The 18232-nt window shown below is 45.9% G+C and overlaps 1 protein-coding gene across 2 annotated transcripts in view; it reads left to right on the top strand.

Annotated features, from left to right (window-relative positions):
• Window positions 1–18232, top strand: part of LOC135821570 (phospholipid-transporting ATPase ABCA1-like) — an 85791-nt gene that overhangs the window by 39888 nt on the left and 27671 nt on the right. For both annotated transcript variants that reach the window (XM_065334568.1, XM_065334570.1), the window contains exons 25-38: window positions 468–888; window positions 2876–3007; window positions 4104–4184; window positions 4390–4589; window positions 4973–5142; window positions 8551–8623; window positions 8744–8848; window positions 9954–10186; window positions 12659–12698; window positions 13858–13887; window positions 14293–14397; window positions 15398–15603; window positions 16953–17095; window positions 17766–17927. In XM_065334568.1, the coding sequence (XP_065190640.1) occupies window positions 468–888; window positions 2876–3007; window positions 4104–4184; window positions 4390–4589; window positions 4973–5142; window positions 8551–8623; window positions 8744–8848; window positions 9954–10186; window positions 12659–12698; window positions 13858–13887; window positions 14293–14397; window positions 15398–15603; window positions 16953–17095; window positions 17766–17927 (2101 nt within the window). The remainder of the gene's footprint in view (window positions 1–467; window positions 889–2875; window positions 3008–4103; window positions 4185–4389; window positions 4590–4972; window positions 5143–8550; window positions 8624–8743; window positions 8849–9953; window positions 10187–12658; window positions 12699–13857; window positions 13888–14292; window positions 14398–15397; window positions 15604–16952; window positions 17096–17765; window positions 17928–18232) is intronic.

The following is an 18232-nucleotide window of genomic DNA, read 5'->3' on the forward strand; positions in this document are numbered from 1 at the left end:
TCCTTTTCTATATTGTGTTGCAGCAGTGTTCCTGGTATATTGTGTTACAGCAGTGTTTCTGGTATATTGTGTTTGACAACAGTTACTACGGATTTCCTTGATGAGTTTGGGCTCATTGTAATCCTGACTCCAAAAGCTTTCCAAAGAGCCCAGGATTGTCAAAGTCGGTCAAGTAGAACCAATGTAATGATGGAAATCAAACGATGAGGGATTTACTTGTTGTGGTTATTTCAGTGGAGGCCCAAAGGGTTAATATTTGCGTTTTGCCCTTCTCGTGAAAAGAGCGAACTTTAGGCAGTATAAGTGTATTGTCTAAGTTAGAAGTGTTTTCCCTGTTCAGTGATTTTCAATTTTCCAAGTTCCCACTGATGCCTGCGTGGTTTGCTCGATGCTTTGCCATGCCAACTGGTTGTGTGTTTACATGCCCCCCCCCCCCCCTCTCTCATCTCTTTCTCTCTGCTGTTCAGGTCAGTATGGAATACCACGTGTCTGGTATTTCCCTTTCACCAAGAGCTACTGGCTTGGTCCGCAGCGTATGGCTCGCCGCAAGCTGCGAAAGAATCGCCGCAATCCCATGCATATCCAACTGGCAGGTGATGGTGCCATGCTTGTGGACAACATGGAAGATGCCGATGCTGACTCCATTCGTTCGGCATCGCCTGACTGTGTAGCCGGTGGCAGCGTTCCGGTTGCAGTGAGGACGCCACTCGCGTCTGAGGATGAGCCGAAACATCTCAAATGCGGTGTTTCTTTCCACAACTTGGTCAAATCATATGACAGTGCAACAGGTGTGACCAAGCTGGCCGTCGATGACTTATGCCTGAACTTCTATGAAGGACAGATCACATCTTTCTTAGGCCACAACGGTGCTGGAAAGACCACAACAATGTATGTATTGTCGGGTAATTGACTGTACCGATTATTGATATTCAGTCAGGTTTTACTGTACAGGTAATGTTCATATTAGGGAGGTTTAGTCCCACGTAATCCGTGTGTACTTTACGTGTGTGTACCACGTGATACTCAGTGACCCCACGGACAGCCGTTTTCTGATTCACGACATACCGTGTATGGAGGCTCACCCACGTTCCGCCAGAGCGTGAGTGAAAATCAGAACGGAGCGCATTGTGCAAGCTGTGAGGGTGCTCAGCTGAAGAAGTTTTCGAAGGGTGAAATCAAAACATTCGATGAGCTTCGAAGCTTCGTCTTTGACCAAGTTTGGGCCTTTCGTTTCATGCTTTTGTTTGTTCCGTGTGACTTAACACAACATTGTGAACGTGGGTCCATTGCATGAACTTTGCGTGATCACCCACGTTCCCGTAACTAAACCTCCCTATAGGCCGTCGAAGTCTGACGTCACAGCTTCTTGACAACGCGTAGTTACTTGGCCAAGTGGTGACAAACAAAAGTCGCGTCACCTGCACTTGTCGTGTTTCCAGTGGCAGCAGCATGCAGTGAACACAGCTACAGTATCATTTTGACTGAGGAGCGCGCAAGCGACACTATTTATTTCAAACGAGAGAGCTTGGAAGCTCAGGGCCCTACGCTATGCTTTTTTGCCTTGATGACTTAGACAAAAAAAGCATAGGGATGTTATAAATTCTTATAAATTTCTACTTTTTGTTTTTAGACATAACCTGGGATTCGAACCCGCACTATCGCCCTGCATGCATCCCCCGATACACTTCGCATACATACTAATTCTTCCAAGTTGCTTCACGTTATGATCTTGTATTTGAAAGCCCGATTTGAAGATGCATTGTGGCCAGCCGTCTTTGATTGTACGGTATGGTACGGGACAGGTACGCGACAGGTACGGTAGAGGGAAGTACAACACCATCTACCGCCTTGATGACGGCAAAAAAAGAATAGGGATGTTATAAATTATTCAATTCTCCTATTTTTCAGGCATTACCTGGGATTCGAACCCGCACTATCGCCCTACATGCATTCCCCAATACGCTTCGCATTCATACTCATTCTTCCAAGTTGCTTCACGTTATGATCTTGCGTTTGAAAGCCCTATTTGAATAGTGCGGCCAGCTGTATGTGGCCAGCTGTGTTTGATGGTACGGTACGGTACGGGACAGATACGGGAAAGCACCAGGCGTGACACAAACACACAAACACCAAATTAAAGCTGTGTGGACCCTGGCTAGCGCCAGACGTTACTGAAGTAACGTCTTCTGCATAGCTACGGGAATAAACTGCTACTTGTTTCAAATAAACTGCTACTTGTCGCCGAGTTTGTAGTTTTTGCTTTGTAGAGAGGGAGAAGCCGTAGCTGATTTTTTGCTTGGCCACTGCTGTGCCTGTCCTGTCATTCGGCTTTACATGTAGTCGCCGGCCAAGAAGCAATGATGGGTGTCTCTGTTATTCTATCGCAGCGATCGCTGATTTCTTTTAGTTCTGAGACCAGCCAACTCTGAGCTCGTTTCCTTGTCCAGCAGCAAGCGAAAATCAGAACTCCTATCTCTCAGGTGCTGGTGAACACTCAGCAGGAAAACACTGCACGATGGCTTGAGAGCGAAGGAGAAACTGCTTGAAGTAAAACAAAATTTTAAGTCGCGATCTTGCACCAGCGCGCCCCAGTCAAAGTGATCCCGTGACCGTTGGAAACACGACAATTGCAGGTGACGCGACTATTGTTTGTCACCATTTGGCCTTGTAACTACGTGTAACTACGAGTTTTCAGGCAGCGTGACGTAGGCACTTCAACAACCTATTGTCAGGCCCAACAATGTACATGTATGTTCTGTCGTGTGGTCGATAGAAATTAGTGCATGACTACTTCAAGTGCATCACGTGTGCTTCTATTTTGTTGAGATTGCTCAACTCATGGTTTTTTGCCTTGTGTTGAATGTGCTGCTGCCAGGTCTGTCCTGACGGGCATGTACCCACCGACGTCTGGCACTGCGTACGTGTACGGACATGACATTCGTACGGAAATCAATGATATTCGCCGTAACATGGGCATTTGCCCGCAGCACAACGTACTGTTTGACAGGTATAGTACTTGGTAGTATTGCTGAGCATGTTGACTCCCTTGTGCAGTCTGTGTCGCCAAGACTACATAACCCCCAACAGTGTGCAACTCCAGCTATGGGGTCTGCGACGGCAGAACTTCACATCACGTGATGAACCCGTACACATTTTTTGCACTCTGTGCATGATAGATACAGGGTTGTACGCAACCCAGCTTAGGGTTCAACTCTCTTGTGGTCACTTTGCACTGTTTGCCAGCGTAACCTTTTGAACTATATCACGTGATGTGAAGTTCTGCCGTCGCAGCCCAGCATAGAGGCTGTGCAGGCAGTTGCACACTCTTGGGGGTTATGTACCCTTGGTGTCGGCTATAGAGTGTATACTACATCGACTATAGTGATATCGGATTAAACCATTAAAAAAAACAATATGCATTTTTAGAAAGTAGTTTCCTAGTTTACGTAAAAGAATTGGTTCGGTCCTTTGCAGTGCTTTGGGAATGGGCGTGTCCACCCAACTACTTTCCTGCAGGTGAAGCTGCAAGATGCATCAAAGTTAGTGATATTAGGCAGTGAGCTGTTAAGCACTTCCTCTCTTTCCTCTCCGTGTTAGGGCGGTCCAGTGTGGCTATGGCCCTAGTATGGGTAATTGTGGTTGTTGTGTACATGTGTTTGGCATGTGCACCTGAAAGGCATAACGTGTCGTCAGTACATGCGCGGGACTGTGTCTTTTTGCATGCACACATCTACACATGTGACCATGTTGCGCTCCGTGTACGAGCACATTGTACTTACGCATGTAATATCGCTTATAACTTAGCGATGCATTGGATGTAGTAATAAAATCGGGGGAGGGGGGGGGGGCATTATATCGGGACCTAATCGTACTCCGCGGGACAACAGCATTTTGAATGATATTGTTATTATGTCCTTTGTGCTCAAAAGATTTAACACCTGGAAAGGGATACTAGTATATCCATTTTTTATGTGACATGAAGTACCTTATGTAGGGAGATCTAGTGTCGCTTGGTCTTCGCTTAGTACTTCTTTTTCATTCTCTCTCTTACTGAGCATTTTGCCAACCTATGATTTGGATTTTCTCGTCCTTTTTTCTTTCAGGATGACAGTGGCGGAGCATCTTGAATTCTACGCGCAGGTCAAGGGCGTTTCCAGAGCCGAATGCCAGCAGAAGATGTCAGAGTAAGTTCTTATCTGTCCACTTGCTAATTGGTACTTGGCGAAAAGATGTAAGTTACTCGCAGTCCATAGCAATTACGCATGAGCATGTGTACTTCCTCCTGAGAACTCTTCCAGGTGTTCTGGCTGTTATCAGCATAACTAATGTACATGCCAGCCAGTGTTTTGCATGTTGTGTTTTCCTTTACCGCTCTATGGTTGTATGCAGCTGGCTGGCAGAAGTCGGCCTGTCTAACAAGCGTGATTGCCTTGCAAGGAATCTCTCGGGTGGCATGAAGCGCAAGCTCTCTGTTGCTATTGCCTTTGTCGGGGACTCGAGCACAGTCATTTTGGATGAGCCCACTGCTGGTGTTGACCCTTACTCACGACGTGCTATTTGGGACATGCTTGTGCGCTATCGCAACAAAGGTAAAGCTGTTCCCTCTTCATATCAATCTTGTCCTTTTGAAATGATGTCCCCTGGGAAAGCGCTGCACGCATCATATTTCTTTCGAGAACTCTGTGATGAATACACATTTGATTGGATCGTCTGCACATGCAACACCGTCTTTAGCACGATGCACTTTTGCCAGGAGTGTCCGTTTGGTGGGGGTTGTTTTACATTCTTCTGAGGTTCCTTGTGTTTTAGCTCTCCTCATTATTCAGGTTTGTATCCAATGGGCTTGTGTATTAGCTGAATTTGAGTCTTGCTGTGTACTGGTAGTGTATTGGTTGTGCTTGTGTTGTAATCTGTTGTGGATATGTGTGTGTTCGATGTGTTTGTTTGTATGTGTACAATGTGGACACTTCAGGTCGTACTATTATCTTGTCAACACATCACATGGATGAAGCAGACATTCTTGGTGACCGCATTGCAATCATCTCTAACGGCAAGTTGCGCTGTGTCGGCTCATCTCTATTCTTGAAGGGCCAGTATGGAGAAGGCTATACACTCACCATGGTCAAGAAAGTCACGGATGGAGTGAGTTGTTGTGATTCATTTGCAACCTTGTTCACCATAGAAGTTTTGAGGCTTGTTGCAATTTCATTTAAAGGGGAACTACACCAAAAATCAAAACTTCATGGTCTGTAGAGTTTTGGACGCTGAGTCGAATGGTGAAGGTCCCACTTCGATCCGACCAAGCGTTCCTGAGATATCTTCGGTTTAAATTGTACTTTCGGGGGACGCGCCATGACGTCATGCGGCCGCGACACCCCCCCCCCCCCCCCCCCCCCCCCAAACGCCCTTCTACGTCATTGAGACTAGCCTGCTTGGGCCAAGCTCAGAAGTACAAGTATTTTGGTATGTGAAAGGAATAGTTCCTCACCATGAGCGATTCCGACCTATCAGACGAGCTTGAAAGCTCAGAGACTGGGCTGAAAATGTTTGGCTTCGGGCATGAGCCGAAATTTTCAGGAAAGGATATGGCAGCGCAAGCGGTGGCTTCCATTCGGGCTGTAAATGTGGATGAAGCAGAAATGACTGCAATTGGAGAAGTCGCTCTCCATCAGCAACATCTGGCGACCGGTTGGCTGGGCTATTTCGAAATGAAGCGGCAGACCAAAGCAGCTCAGACAAGCCTGACAATCCGTAAGTGTTTTCACAGTATAGTCCTACGTAATGTTCACAAATCGAATCGTTCTCTTCATATCGTAAATTGTGTGAAATTTTGTATTCGCACAGTACTCAGATCAATAGTCTCCTCACTCGTACTCCTGTACATGGAGTTTGCTGCGTAACATGGCTAGCATTATCTCCGTGCAAGTCGTGCAATGTGTATCGGTTCACTTGTGCTTTATCTCACATAAGTGGACTGCACCTCAATTCGTATTGTGGCGAAATACATTCTCACCTTTTGCATTATCACTTAGTCTTTACAGAATGCTGAGACGTTCTCTTGCATTTCACGTAGCTGTGTACCAACGCTGTGCACTCTAGCAGCAACAGCACAGTAGCATATTGAGTGCGTTTTGCCCTACTGTGGTGTCTCATGACTGCATTACCTTCACAGCTCTCTGTCCTTCTTGATTATCATTCTAAAATGTGTGCACATATCCGCCTGCGCCCCACACACACGCACGCACATGTGCTCACCTTGGTGGGCACATAGTATAGTAGTCACACATGCTCACGCACGCAGACACGCAATTTCACAAGCGCGTGCGCACACGAGTGCATAAGCATACAAGTACCTGTGCACATGCTCGTGCACGCACACATGTACGCACTCATGCACTTGGTTGCACACGCACACATCCCTCAGGATCACTAACGGCAATGCATCTACTACTTGTCATTCCATGTCCCTCCCGCAAGGGGGAGAGAATGACATAAAGGAGAACACAGAATAGATGACGTGAATATCTTTGAAATGTTATAATTACGTTACACGAAAGCACACACATGTGTGCGCCTGCGCGCGTACACACATTCATGCGCGCGCGCGCACACACACACTCACGGAAGTGAGCGCACACACTCACGCGCGTGCGCGCACACACAATAATAATAATGTCTGTCTCTCACGCGTGTGCGCGCAAACACACTCACGTGCGCGCACACTCACGCATGGGTGCGCGCGTGCACGCACACACACAATAGTAATAATGTCTGGCTCTCATCTGCATCCATACTGAGAAAACGCAACGAGTTCCTGAATAGGTCTACACTGGTGCCGGTATGTGGACTATCTTCTCTCCTTGAACTGCAGGTCATTGCGTGCTGTAGCTTATCAGCAGTACATACTGTCTGTTCATACAGGAAAAAACATGCTAGCTAGAGGCGCTGGCGCTGCAAACAGTCCTTCCTATAACCTTTGGGCGGTGGCAGTGGTCGTAGCTCAACAGTGAGTCACAGCGACCGATGGTACAGCCGCTCTTGATCTTCTTCCTGTAAAATCAAGAACAGCAATCGCAGACAGGTTCATCGATCGCACGCAGTATAGCCTAGGGAAACAGTAGATCTACTGCCGCCCACCTGTCATCAGGCCGGTTTCGGAAAGCTTCACATTTCGTAGTGATGTAGTCCAAAACAATTCTACAAATGCTTTGGAAAAGAAAGAACTACATACAGTAGCTAGTGTTTTTGAAATATTGCACTCACCTCCGCTTTTCGACTGACGCTTCACAGTGTGGCGTGCGAAAAAGGGACACCACAGTTTCATCCACCAGCGTCCGCATCGGATGAGTGCATAATATTCCTCCTGAAAATCCTCCTCTGCCAAATGGCTGGAACACACGCGAAGGATTTACATTGTAGTCCCGAAATTGTCAAGCAAATAATTATGTCGCTTGATAGCTGCTATGGTGCACTGCTCGGCCTGTGCCGAGCACAATCCTTCGGAAATTGGTGCAGGTTCATCCCAGGGGGGTTGCCAGTAAGATTATAGTAGCCAACAACACAGCCAGAAGCCATGATGACAGCAAATACCCTCTTCTTTCATGGACAAACTGAAAGAAGATGCGAAATCCCAGTGTTTCTGGATCTGGCCAAAGGATCACCAAGTCTCAATGACGTCACGGATTTGTGACGTCACGGCACGGACCCGAAAAGGACAATTTCAAACTGATATAATAATATACGCTTGGTCGGATCGGATCGAAGTGGGACCTTCACCATTCGACTCAGCGTCCAAAACTCTACGGACCATGAAGTTTTGATTTTTGGGTGTAGTTCCCCTTTAAGTAAGACAGGTGGGTCTACTGTTCTAAAGGACACTGTGAATCCGCACAAGTTCTATAACAAAGCTGGTTTAGATTTGCAGTGTCTTTTGTCAGGGGTGAGTCTACCTGACCTGTCCTCTACTTGTTCAACATTGTTATCGTTTACGCTCTGAGCCACTCTATCTATAGTTGTGCTCAGTGAAAAACAACCCAGCGTGCAACGCTAGCACCTGACTGCACTCATCTCTATGCGCTTCATGCACACTTTCTGAATGCAGTACATGTACTTGGATATAGCCTGAAAGAATATACACGTGCCCAGCAGCATTCATATGACATCCCAAGTATCCATGGCATCAAGGGTCACACCAGTCCTGGATGCTGCATATGCACTGAATGTGCACTGAATATGCACTGAATATGCACTGTGGCTCAACTGTGCTTATGCTGCTTGTGTTCTGTCATTTGTTATCACATTATCATTTCTCCCCTTCATTCCTTCGTCCATGGAGTGTGCGTGCATCACTTGTAAAATGTGTTGTTACTGTAGTAAATTCTAACCCATAGCTGAATGTACTAATATTGCCTAACGTCTGTGACAGAAGGCTGAAGTGCAATGTACCTGTGTCATTCATAAGACTGCATAGGCTGTTGTTGCTGCTGTAGGTCTGAGACTTAACTCTGGACTGATCGTCATCTACTTTATGTGCATTGTTGTTGACTGTAGAGTTCAGCTGGCAGTGCGTCACCTCCACCTCAGCGTGCCAATGGTGATAATGGTCATGCTGCAAACCAGAGAGGTATGTCCTCGCTCTGCGACATATTTGCAGTTTCCATGCCATAGAGCAGCATATTGTTATGGACTTACGGTGCAGAACTTTTAAAAGTGCCAGTACAACCTTTCTTTGTCCCCTGTTTAGGATGGACAGGTGTTGAAGACGAAGGTGTTGGCTCCATGGCATCTCTATCAGACGTACCCCAAGCTAATGGTGCAAAGGATATAGCAGATGCTGCTGCTGCTGCCGGTATGTAGTACAGCTGTGAGCCAATAAAAGTCCAATTTGATTTGTCCTATCGCACTGCAATACAGATTTTTGTGCCCGGCCCACTGCAATCTGATCTTCATACATCACCTGACAAACCCTTCAGCCATCATCTTACTTGCGACTAATTCATTGGAATCGATTTGTGGTTGTTATTGTGGTAGTTGCACGAAGCCCCGTTTACACGGAGATGATGTGATACACTTTGCAGCGAATTCAGTCCATTTTCAGTGTCTACACGAACAGGATGGAAAGATATTTTTTGCTGTCTCTGTGTAAATGATAGGCCTATCAGTGCAGTTTTGAAACCATTCAAAACTTTTTCACCGCTGTCGAGTTTGTGCAAACGGGGCCTGACTGCTTGTAGCACCTCTTGACCTTGGGCTATTTCATTCTGGAGTTTGATGACTCATCCTGCTGCACATGTCCTACTCCATTTCAATGATCTGAGATACTTGTAGCAGTGTTGAACAGCGCAGCCAGGGAAAACAAAATGAGTACTATTAGATACACGCAGGGTGTTATTGTCATGTTAGCAGTTAAGAAAAGGCGTGATTACGAGAACACTACATGTAGGCAGTTATGAAACCTTTGCGTTTTGCGGTCACGAACGGTTGTCATGTGCATGTACAATGTAGCAATACATGGAGTGTAGCACTAATTTGTGCTTCACGTGCAGGACTGCAGGTCACTCACACTCGTAGGCACATGTTTACAATGTAGACTGTGCTTTCTTTTCGAGTGTTGGCAGGAGTTTGTGATTTCGAAAAGGATGAGGAAGTAATTCCTAGAATCTGTGATTTGGTACTGGCGAAGAAACGGTCTTAATTGCCAAAATTCAGCTTGAAGCTGTAGAAGCCTAGTTTTTGTTGTGGAGGTGGAGGTATCAATTTAGAGATCTTTTTTCTTTCAGTCAGTAGTGCCCCTGGATTAGGGGAGTTTTACTGTAGGTTTCATCCACTTTTGTTGATTTGCACAAGTAAGATCTCAAGTGTGTGTGTGTGCGTGCGTGCGTGCGTGTGTGTGTGTGTGCATGCGTGTGTGCGTGCGTGCGTGCGTGTGTGCATGCGTGCATACTCCTATGTAGAAGCCATTCCTCGTGGCACTGGAGAGTGTCAGGCATCAGTGGTGACTGGTGTGTTGAAGTCGTTTGTTGGTGAAGTGAACATGGTAGAGGACATTGGTGCTGAGTTGATGTTCAACTTACCAGCCAGTGGAGCTCATGATGGCAGCTTTACACGCCTCTTTACTTACCTGGATGCGCACTTGAATGAGCTTGGTATTGCATCGTATGGTGTCTCTGACACCACCCTTGAAGAGGTAACATGACCACCGATATGGCATGTCTATCCGCTTTGAAATCCGTGTTTTTATAATAAACGCAGTTTTATTCCCGTAGCTATGCAGAAGACGTTGCTTCAGTAACGTCTGGCGCTAGCCAGGGTCCACACAGCTTTAATTCCTGTAGCTATGCAGAAGACGTTACTTCAGTAACGTCTGGCGCTAGCCAGGGTCCACACAGCTTTAATTTGGTGTTTGTTTGTTTGTTTGTTTGTGTCACGCCTGGCGCTATCCCGTATCTGTCCCGTACTGTACCGTACCAGCAAAGACAGCTGGCCACAATATTTTTGTTTGTTTGTGCCATCGACATGCCTGGTGCTATCCCGTACCTGTCCCGTACCATCAAGAGTACGGTACCATCAAGAGAATGAGTATATATGCGAAGTGTATCGGGGGAATGCATTCAGTGCAGTAACATTTTGTGTGGATTTGTGTGCGAGGCCGAGATCCCACTAGCAGGCTGGCTGGGCCGCCTGTCGACCAGCCCGGGAATCGCATGTAGGCCGATAGCATAATAATTATAACGTATATACAGTCATGTAGATCTATAGCAGGGAGTCATATTATGTAAACGACTCCCTGCTGTATGGGGAGATTTTCTGCAAAAAAATACGAAGTAGGGAGACGAGTAAATGCAATCAGAATGGATGTTAGTTGCCGTCAGTATAATAATAAGAAGAAGAAGAACGCCTGTTATCGGCAGAGTCAGCGCCAGTCCCAGGAAACGTCAGGACAGACATCCCGTCGACTCCAGAACGCCCGTGATCGGCAGAGTCAGCGCCGGTCCCATAGCTATGCAGAAGACGTTACTTGTACTTCAGTATCTCATTGAAACGTTTTTGCAATACAATGATGTAGCTAATCAAAGGAAAAGGCATTTCCATCAGTTCTAACAACATCCACGATGAGCTAGGCAACAAAGCATAGCGCAGGGCCCTGAGCTTCCAAGCTCTCTCGTTTGGTATTTGTGTGTTTGTTTGTTTGTGTCACGCCTGGCGCTATCCCGTATCTGTCCCGTACCGTACCGTACCATCAAACACAGCTGGCCACATAGAGCTGGCCGCAATATTCAAATAGGGCTTTCAAACGCAAGATCATAACGTGAAGCAACTTGGAAGAATGGGTATGAATGCGAAGTGCATGTAGGGCGATAGTGCGGGTTCGAATCCCAGGATATGCCTGAAAAAATAGGAGAATTGAAAAATGTATAACATTCCTATGCTTTTTTTGCCGTCATCAAGGCGGTAGACGGTGTCGTATTACCCTCGATCGTACCTGTCCCGTACCTATCCCGTACCGTACCATCAAAGACGGCTGGCCACAATGCATATTTAAATAGGGCTTTCAAATGCAAGATCATAACGTGAAGCAACTTGGAAGAATTAGTATGTATGCGAAGTGTTTCGGGGGATGCATGCAGGGCGCGCGATACTGCGGGTTCGAATCCCAGGTTATGTCTTAAAAAAAAGGAATTTTTTAGAGAATATATAACATCCCTATGCTTTTTGTTGTCTAGGTCATCAAGGCAAAAAAGCATAGCGTAGGGCCCTGAGCTTCCAAGCTCTCTCGTTTATGCATGCTTTACGCTTGCAACTCAACTGGGCAGCCAATAGAAACTATAATATCGGATAGATTTTACTTGCTGCAATTTAAAAAGGTCAAGATCCGGGACATGGAGCCTAATATTAACACCAGCAGTGGCTGGGATCTCCTGTGAACTGTGGTTGCCTGGCTTTTCATTGGAGTGATAGCTATCCGTGTGAAACCTTTGCACCCACAAATTGTACATATCACCACCCTACACCACCCTACCACCCTACACCACCCTAGACTTTAACACTATGTGAGGACTGTCAACACTATTGTAATCATGTGGCTGTTGCCGTTTTTTCGTTTGAGAGTGTTCCCACCCCCCACCCCCTGCCGTATTCCACAAATTGTACATGTCACCACCCTAGTCTCTCACATGATGTGAGGACTATCACCCCTATTGTGATCATGTGGCATGTGTCATTTTTCGCTTGGGAGTTGTTTTTTTGTTTTGTTTTTCCCTGCTGTATTCCGCACCCACCTAGCCAGCTTGTTATTTTAAAGTCTGCCTTGCTTCCGTGTCTATTTCACCCTGAAGATGGTCAGCGTGACCGAAACGTTGAGAAGAAAGAAGAATTGTTCAACTGTGTGAAGAAGCAGTGCATATCTGAGTGTTGGCCAGTGTTGGCCAGTGTTGGCCAGTGTTGGCACAATACAAGTTAATTTAAAAAGGTTATGTGTTTTGTGCGTAGCTGTCTTTTACCGAGTATTTAAGTCGTATACGAGCACGGACAAACTTTTGGACTAGGGGACTCGATTGGCACTCTCTTATTTCCGTGAATGTGGCGTAACTGCTCTTCAGTGAATGTGACAGGACGCAAACAACTCTTCTTTTTTTGTAATTTGGCTTTATTCATGTAGGTTTTCCTGAAGGTGTCGGATGATGGCTCCGTAAACAATGGCAAGTATTGTCTCTGTTTGTCTCTTCCTGATGCTTGTTTTTCTTTTCTCCTTGACTCCGTTCCTCTCTCTTTTCCTCTATGTGTTGTCCTAACACAGGGGGCATAGGTTGGGGGGGGGGGGGGGTGCTTTGTGTGCCAAAGCACCCCCCCCCCCCCCTCTAATATTTCGATATTTGTTCGACAAAGACTATGGTACACTGTCCGCTGATCGCACGTGCGTGTCTGCCGGACACACGCTTTAACAATTCTACGATATTCCCCGTTTTCATTTACACATAGGTACATGTTTTCAAAATCTGAAACCAAACTACTGTCACTACTGTACCTGCCTGCAGTTGTGCAGTGTCAGGACATGCTGTGGTTATGTATCGTGCTCCACAAGTCTTCTTTAGCAGCAGTACCATGGTCTGCACAAGAAAAAAAACATGTTTGACATAGCAGTTTGTTCCACACCGTTTTGTAGTTCTGGCTGTCCGGTGTTTGCGTTGACGGTTGTGGAAAAGAAGTGAAGTTTCTTTCATGTGTTCCAAGCGCACATACACCGTATATTAGTAGTAGCAGAGGAGTAAAAGTTGAAGTGCAGTTTGCTGCTCTTTGTGAAAGATAGTAAGTTTGCTTGATGATGCCTTCGCTCTACTACACAGCAAGAATAAAAGACAAACAGTCGAGAAATCTGACTTTGAGCGTGGTGGAGAGGGAGATAATTGCAGAGCAAACAGCATCCAGGACTTGGCTCAACACTAGCTGGAAGCTTACCGTTGATTGGTGATCTTCACGACTTCAGCGTCTCAGTGGTGGCTGCTTCTGCTTCTTTTGTTTCCTTGTGTTACGTTACTCACGTACATATTGTGGATCAGCGGCTATTCTAAACATCTTAGTAGCATGGCATGGTGTCTGCGTGAAGGGCCTGAAGACATGTACATGTGCATGTATTTTTGTAGGAAATTGAGGAATTGTGGCAGCCGTAAAACAGGAACACAGGAAACACTCAATAGGCTAGTTGTCGTTGGGTAGGGCGGGGTGTTTGCAAGAGCATATGTCACGAATATAATCTTTTAAGTTCGGCTCACGGTGAGTTTGGTTGCTTATGTCCTACTTGTAGTAATAGTCTCTAATAGTACTGGTGTGTTGTGCCTGTGCTGTGCTCTGTGTCTGTAGACCTGGCTGATACTGGTGGTTTCTTTGCTTGTAAGTAACTTACATGATCAAATGATGACTCACACTCGCACTCACACTATCACCAGGGTTGCTATCATTCCATTTGGGGAACCATGGCCAGCATGGAAAATCAGAGTCATCAGTGTTTTCACTCCCGCTGTCCTCACACTGAGATTCAACGAGGTCCCCTCATGATCATAGACTTTAGTTTAGTACACATGGTACATGCATGTCTCTATTGTCTCTCTGTTGTGCAAGGTTGCAATGTATGCTTGTAGTTGATTTGTATTGAATTTGTAGCATAATAGATGTGTTGTACTGGGCAAGTACTGTGCTGTACATGTGTGCATGGTCCTTTATATTGTCTCTTATATTATCTGCTATCATGACGTTTGTGTATCCGTTTCCTATATGCCACTACTGCTGCTACTGTAGCTGCAAGACGAAGACTAACTCGTGCAAGTAGTGGTTCAGTGCATGGAGTCGCTAATCGTGCCTCGCCAATATCCAGCGATCAGCCCCTGATGACAGATGACCAAGGTTCGTCATTGTCTTTTCTGTGCAGTGTGCAAGTGTATCTACGCGTGTCATAGAGCTACTATTAGTCTCTTCAGGGTGACACCCTTTTGCAAGCTTTATGAGTCGAGTGGGATTTGTAACTAGCCGTGTTACAGGCGATTCACACAATGGGCATTCTCACGTTTGAGACCTGTTTCCATGGAAATCTGCCTACGAACAAGCAGGATTTGCACGCAGGAATCCAAACATGCACGCGAGCTTTTTGCCCGCGTTAAGCTCCTGAAAGTCCAGTGAAGAACATGTTGCACAAGGAAATAGTTCTTTTTGTGCTTTCCAAGCTTGTGTGTTTTGATGTGTTCAGTTTGGAGGTCGGCTTGTCTTGTTTTGCTTGTGTCACTCTTTTGCATGTTCTTGCCAATAAGTTGAAAATGGGGAAGCTGACTTTTTCACAGAATGCAGCTGGATAGGAAGCTCCGTGAAACTTGATTCTCACTCGGAGAAAGTGGCTGCAGTCACCCGGCAACTCACTCACTAGTTTGCTGGAGATTGGATCTGATGGTTGCCATTTGGCATGTTCAGTCAGCATCCGATAAAATACTTAAATACACGACAAACTCGTACGAAGTAGTTGTAGTTTGTAGAGAAAAGGTCATACAAAAATGTTTCTCTCTTCGGACCTTCAAGCCTTTGAATCCTCGCCTGTCCCCATGGTCACCAACTCACTTGAAGTTGGGCTACGCCCGACTTTTATGTGTGAAACGTTGGAGTGTTGTACCTGTCAGAACACCTGCTGATTCGCCTGCCGTGCTAATCACTTATTACGGCCTGTAACTACTTGTGCCTCCTCGTCGCCTATTCATTGTGTCATTGAGTGCGTTATTGCCTGTATCACTGCCTGTGGGTGATTGCAGCTGTGTGTGACTGTGTGTGACTGTGTATAAGCATGCCGTGCAAATATGGACCGTGGAGATACTCTCAATACCACCGCACTACTGTTTTGGTGTAACTCTGTCTTGCACAGAAGCCCCTCTCATGGATAACCAAGAGGAACCTGCTGAGGAAGGTGTAGAGGACACCGATGGCATTGTCAAACCGGCAGATCTCACTGCTGGCGGTAGTGGATCTTATCAAGTCACTGGTATCCGCATCCTACTGCAGCAGTTCCGTGCACTGTTCATGAAGCGCTTCCACCACTCACGGCGCAACCGCAAGGGCTTTCTAGCGCAGGTTTGTACTGACTGTTACTAGTATGCTAAAATGCATGTACATGTATTAAGCTTTTCTTGTTGGATTGTGTTGAGGGAACTGGGTTACTGTAAAAGCAGACATTTTCGGTGGTGTTTTATTTTCGGTGACTTCGGTGCCGACAATTTTTACCTAAAATAAAACGCACCGAAAATGTCAGTATCAGTATTAATTATAGAATAATAACTGAGCCCGAGTGTTTACGAAAAATAAAAAAATCGAGGCGAAGCCGAGGTTAATTGACGAGGGTTTTTATTTCTCCCAAACACGAGGGCGAAGTTTCTATTCTTTTTAAAATAAACTAATAAAAAACGATTTTCGTGAGACTCCATTTTGGATCAATCTTTTTTGCAGGCTCGTGCTTTTTCGTTCTTTCCCTCTTTGGCAAGATGGCAGATTCAGTTACATGAGCTGCGAGATGGATGCAATTTGGGGATTTCCCAGTTTGTGGGCGTCGCATTGCGCATCGCAAAAATGCTTCTGTGAATCCCGCTTGGGTCATAACTCATTTTGTTCTTTTCCTCTTTACATTTATTATTTCAAAATTTTGAAGGACGCTTCACGCAGCTTCATTACACTTGAATAGTTTGCAGGCAACCTGCCTACACTCAAGAGAGCACTGCATTTCACACACATCCATTAGAGGTATCGTTTCAACGTTTCGGTCTTCATGACCATCATTAGGATGATGGTCATGAAGACTCTTCTCTTTATACATCTAGACTATCCATTACGGTATCCCTTTGATGATTCATCCCAGATCTAGATGTGTCATGCACTGTAGCGTACCCTCAAGTACTCTACTAGATCCCGATATGGAGTACCCGCGACTGTCCTGCTGTATTATGTTTCTTGCACTACTATTTTGTGTTCTTGCACTGATAATTGTTGCACTACTATTTTGTGTTCTTGCACTGATAATTGAAAGGGTTCTTTGCCTCACAACGAGACCGTGTTGAGTTAGTTATTTGGTGTACTCTCGACACGTACTTAGGACGTCGAGAGAACATTACAAATAACAAGCAATTGTTCAGCTTGATTACCTTCCTATGTTATTCATACAGTCAAACCTGCATTCAACAGCTACCCCATGTTGCGGAGAAATACAACCTTTATTTACAGGTGGTTTCTTGTTGCAGTGGTCGCTTTAACACAGGTTTACTGTCCCTGCTTTAGTATAGTCTCTTATTGCATTCATAGGTGTGTGTGTGTGCGTGCGTGCGTGCGTGTGTGTGTGTGTGTGTGTGTGTGCACGTGCGTGTATGCGCGTGTGTGTGTGTGTGTGTGTGTGTGTGTCATTCTCTTTCTCTCTCTCTCTCTCTCATCTCTAGGTGATTATTCCAGCAGTGTTTGTAGCATTGGCTATGGTCGTCAAGTTGCTGGCACGCAAAACTGGCAACATGCCCAGTCTCCTTCTTGTCCCATCCACCTATCCATACCCGAAGCTGACACCGTTCAGGAACTATGACACATCGTAAGTAATGTACATCCTGTGTTGAGAATCGATGTGACATATCCTTGCAATAACCCTTTCACTGCCGGGCTAGGTTTCCTGGACAGCTAGGCTTTCAGCACACTTACTCTCTGTCAAATTCTGCATGCACAGCACCGAGCAAGATCTGTCGCCATCTTAACATAACACGCTACCTTGATACCTTGATGGATTCCACGATCTATGATTTGTTGGGAAGGTCTGAGCCAAGCGAAGACACTTCAGTGGCTCTCAGCACCATTGGCATGCCAAGGCCACCTCCATGTCCTCTCAAAGCTTCCTGATCATGCCGCAGAATCATATTTTTGTTCGCCTCACTCAAATCCAACCGATCCTCAGAATCAACCTGCGCTGCAAAACTGAGATCCAAGCGCTTTGTTTGAAAACCCGAACATGCGCACTGTGGCCGAAATATGTCCCCTGGAAGGGCAAGATATCTCGTCATCAGCATTGAAAGAGTTTTAAAAACCCGACTTGGCATACCCCAGCCTGTGTTTGGAAACAGCTACTGGTAGGTCTCATGGTGTTGTTGTGTTTATCAATGAAGCTTTGAACGTGGTGTTTTCTCATCCTGTGCGCCATGCACTGCTGTTGTGCACTTTTATACTCCAACTATGTATTGCTGTGTTGCATTCTCTCCATGTGTTGATAGGCAAGAACAGTCCTCTCGTATCATATCCAGTATGAAGCACCCATGTGGTATCAGCACTGAACACTTCCATCTGAATCTGAACATCAGTGAATGCTACAGCTATCCAGCGTACACAGGCTACGGAACTAGCTATCGACCTGCCTATTGGGGCGCTACCTTACAGTAAGCTATTTGTTGTGCCTGTAAAAAACCAGTTTACCTGTAGAAGCCAGACTTGTTCCTGTACACACTGATAGGGTGACCACTGACCAGGCTTCAATTCAGGCCTGGTATGTATGGGGTAGACCCTGAGCCGGAGTGTTTATACAAAATATACACCAAATACAAACTGAGGCCAAAAGCCGAGTGCGGTAAAGTCCTGTTAAGTGTCCATTCTTGTTACAGTTTCTGCAATTTGGCCTGGCAGCAGGACAGAATTGCTTGCCAGGTGGGTGCTGCTCTCCACAGTAGTCGCACAGTTGTGCTGG

Source organism: Sycon ciliatum, chromosome 1 (assembly GCF_964019385.1).
Source record: "Sycon ciliatum chromosome 1, ocSycCili1.1, whole genome shotgun sequence".
NCBI classification, from domain to species: Eukaryota; Metazoa; Porifera; class Calcarea; order Leucosolenida; family Sycettidae; genus Sycon; species Sycon ciliatum.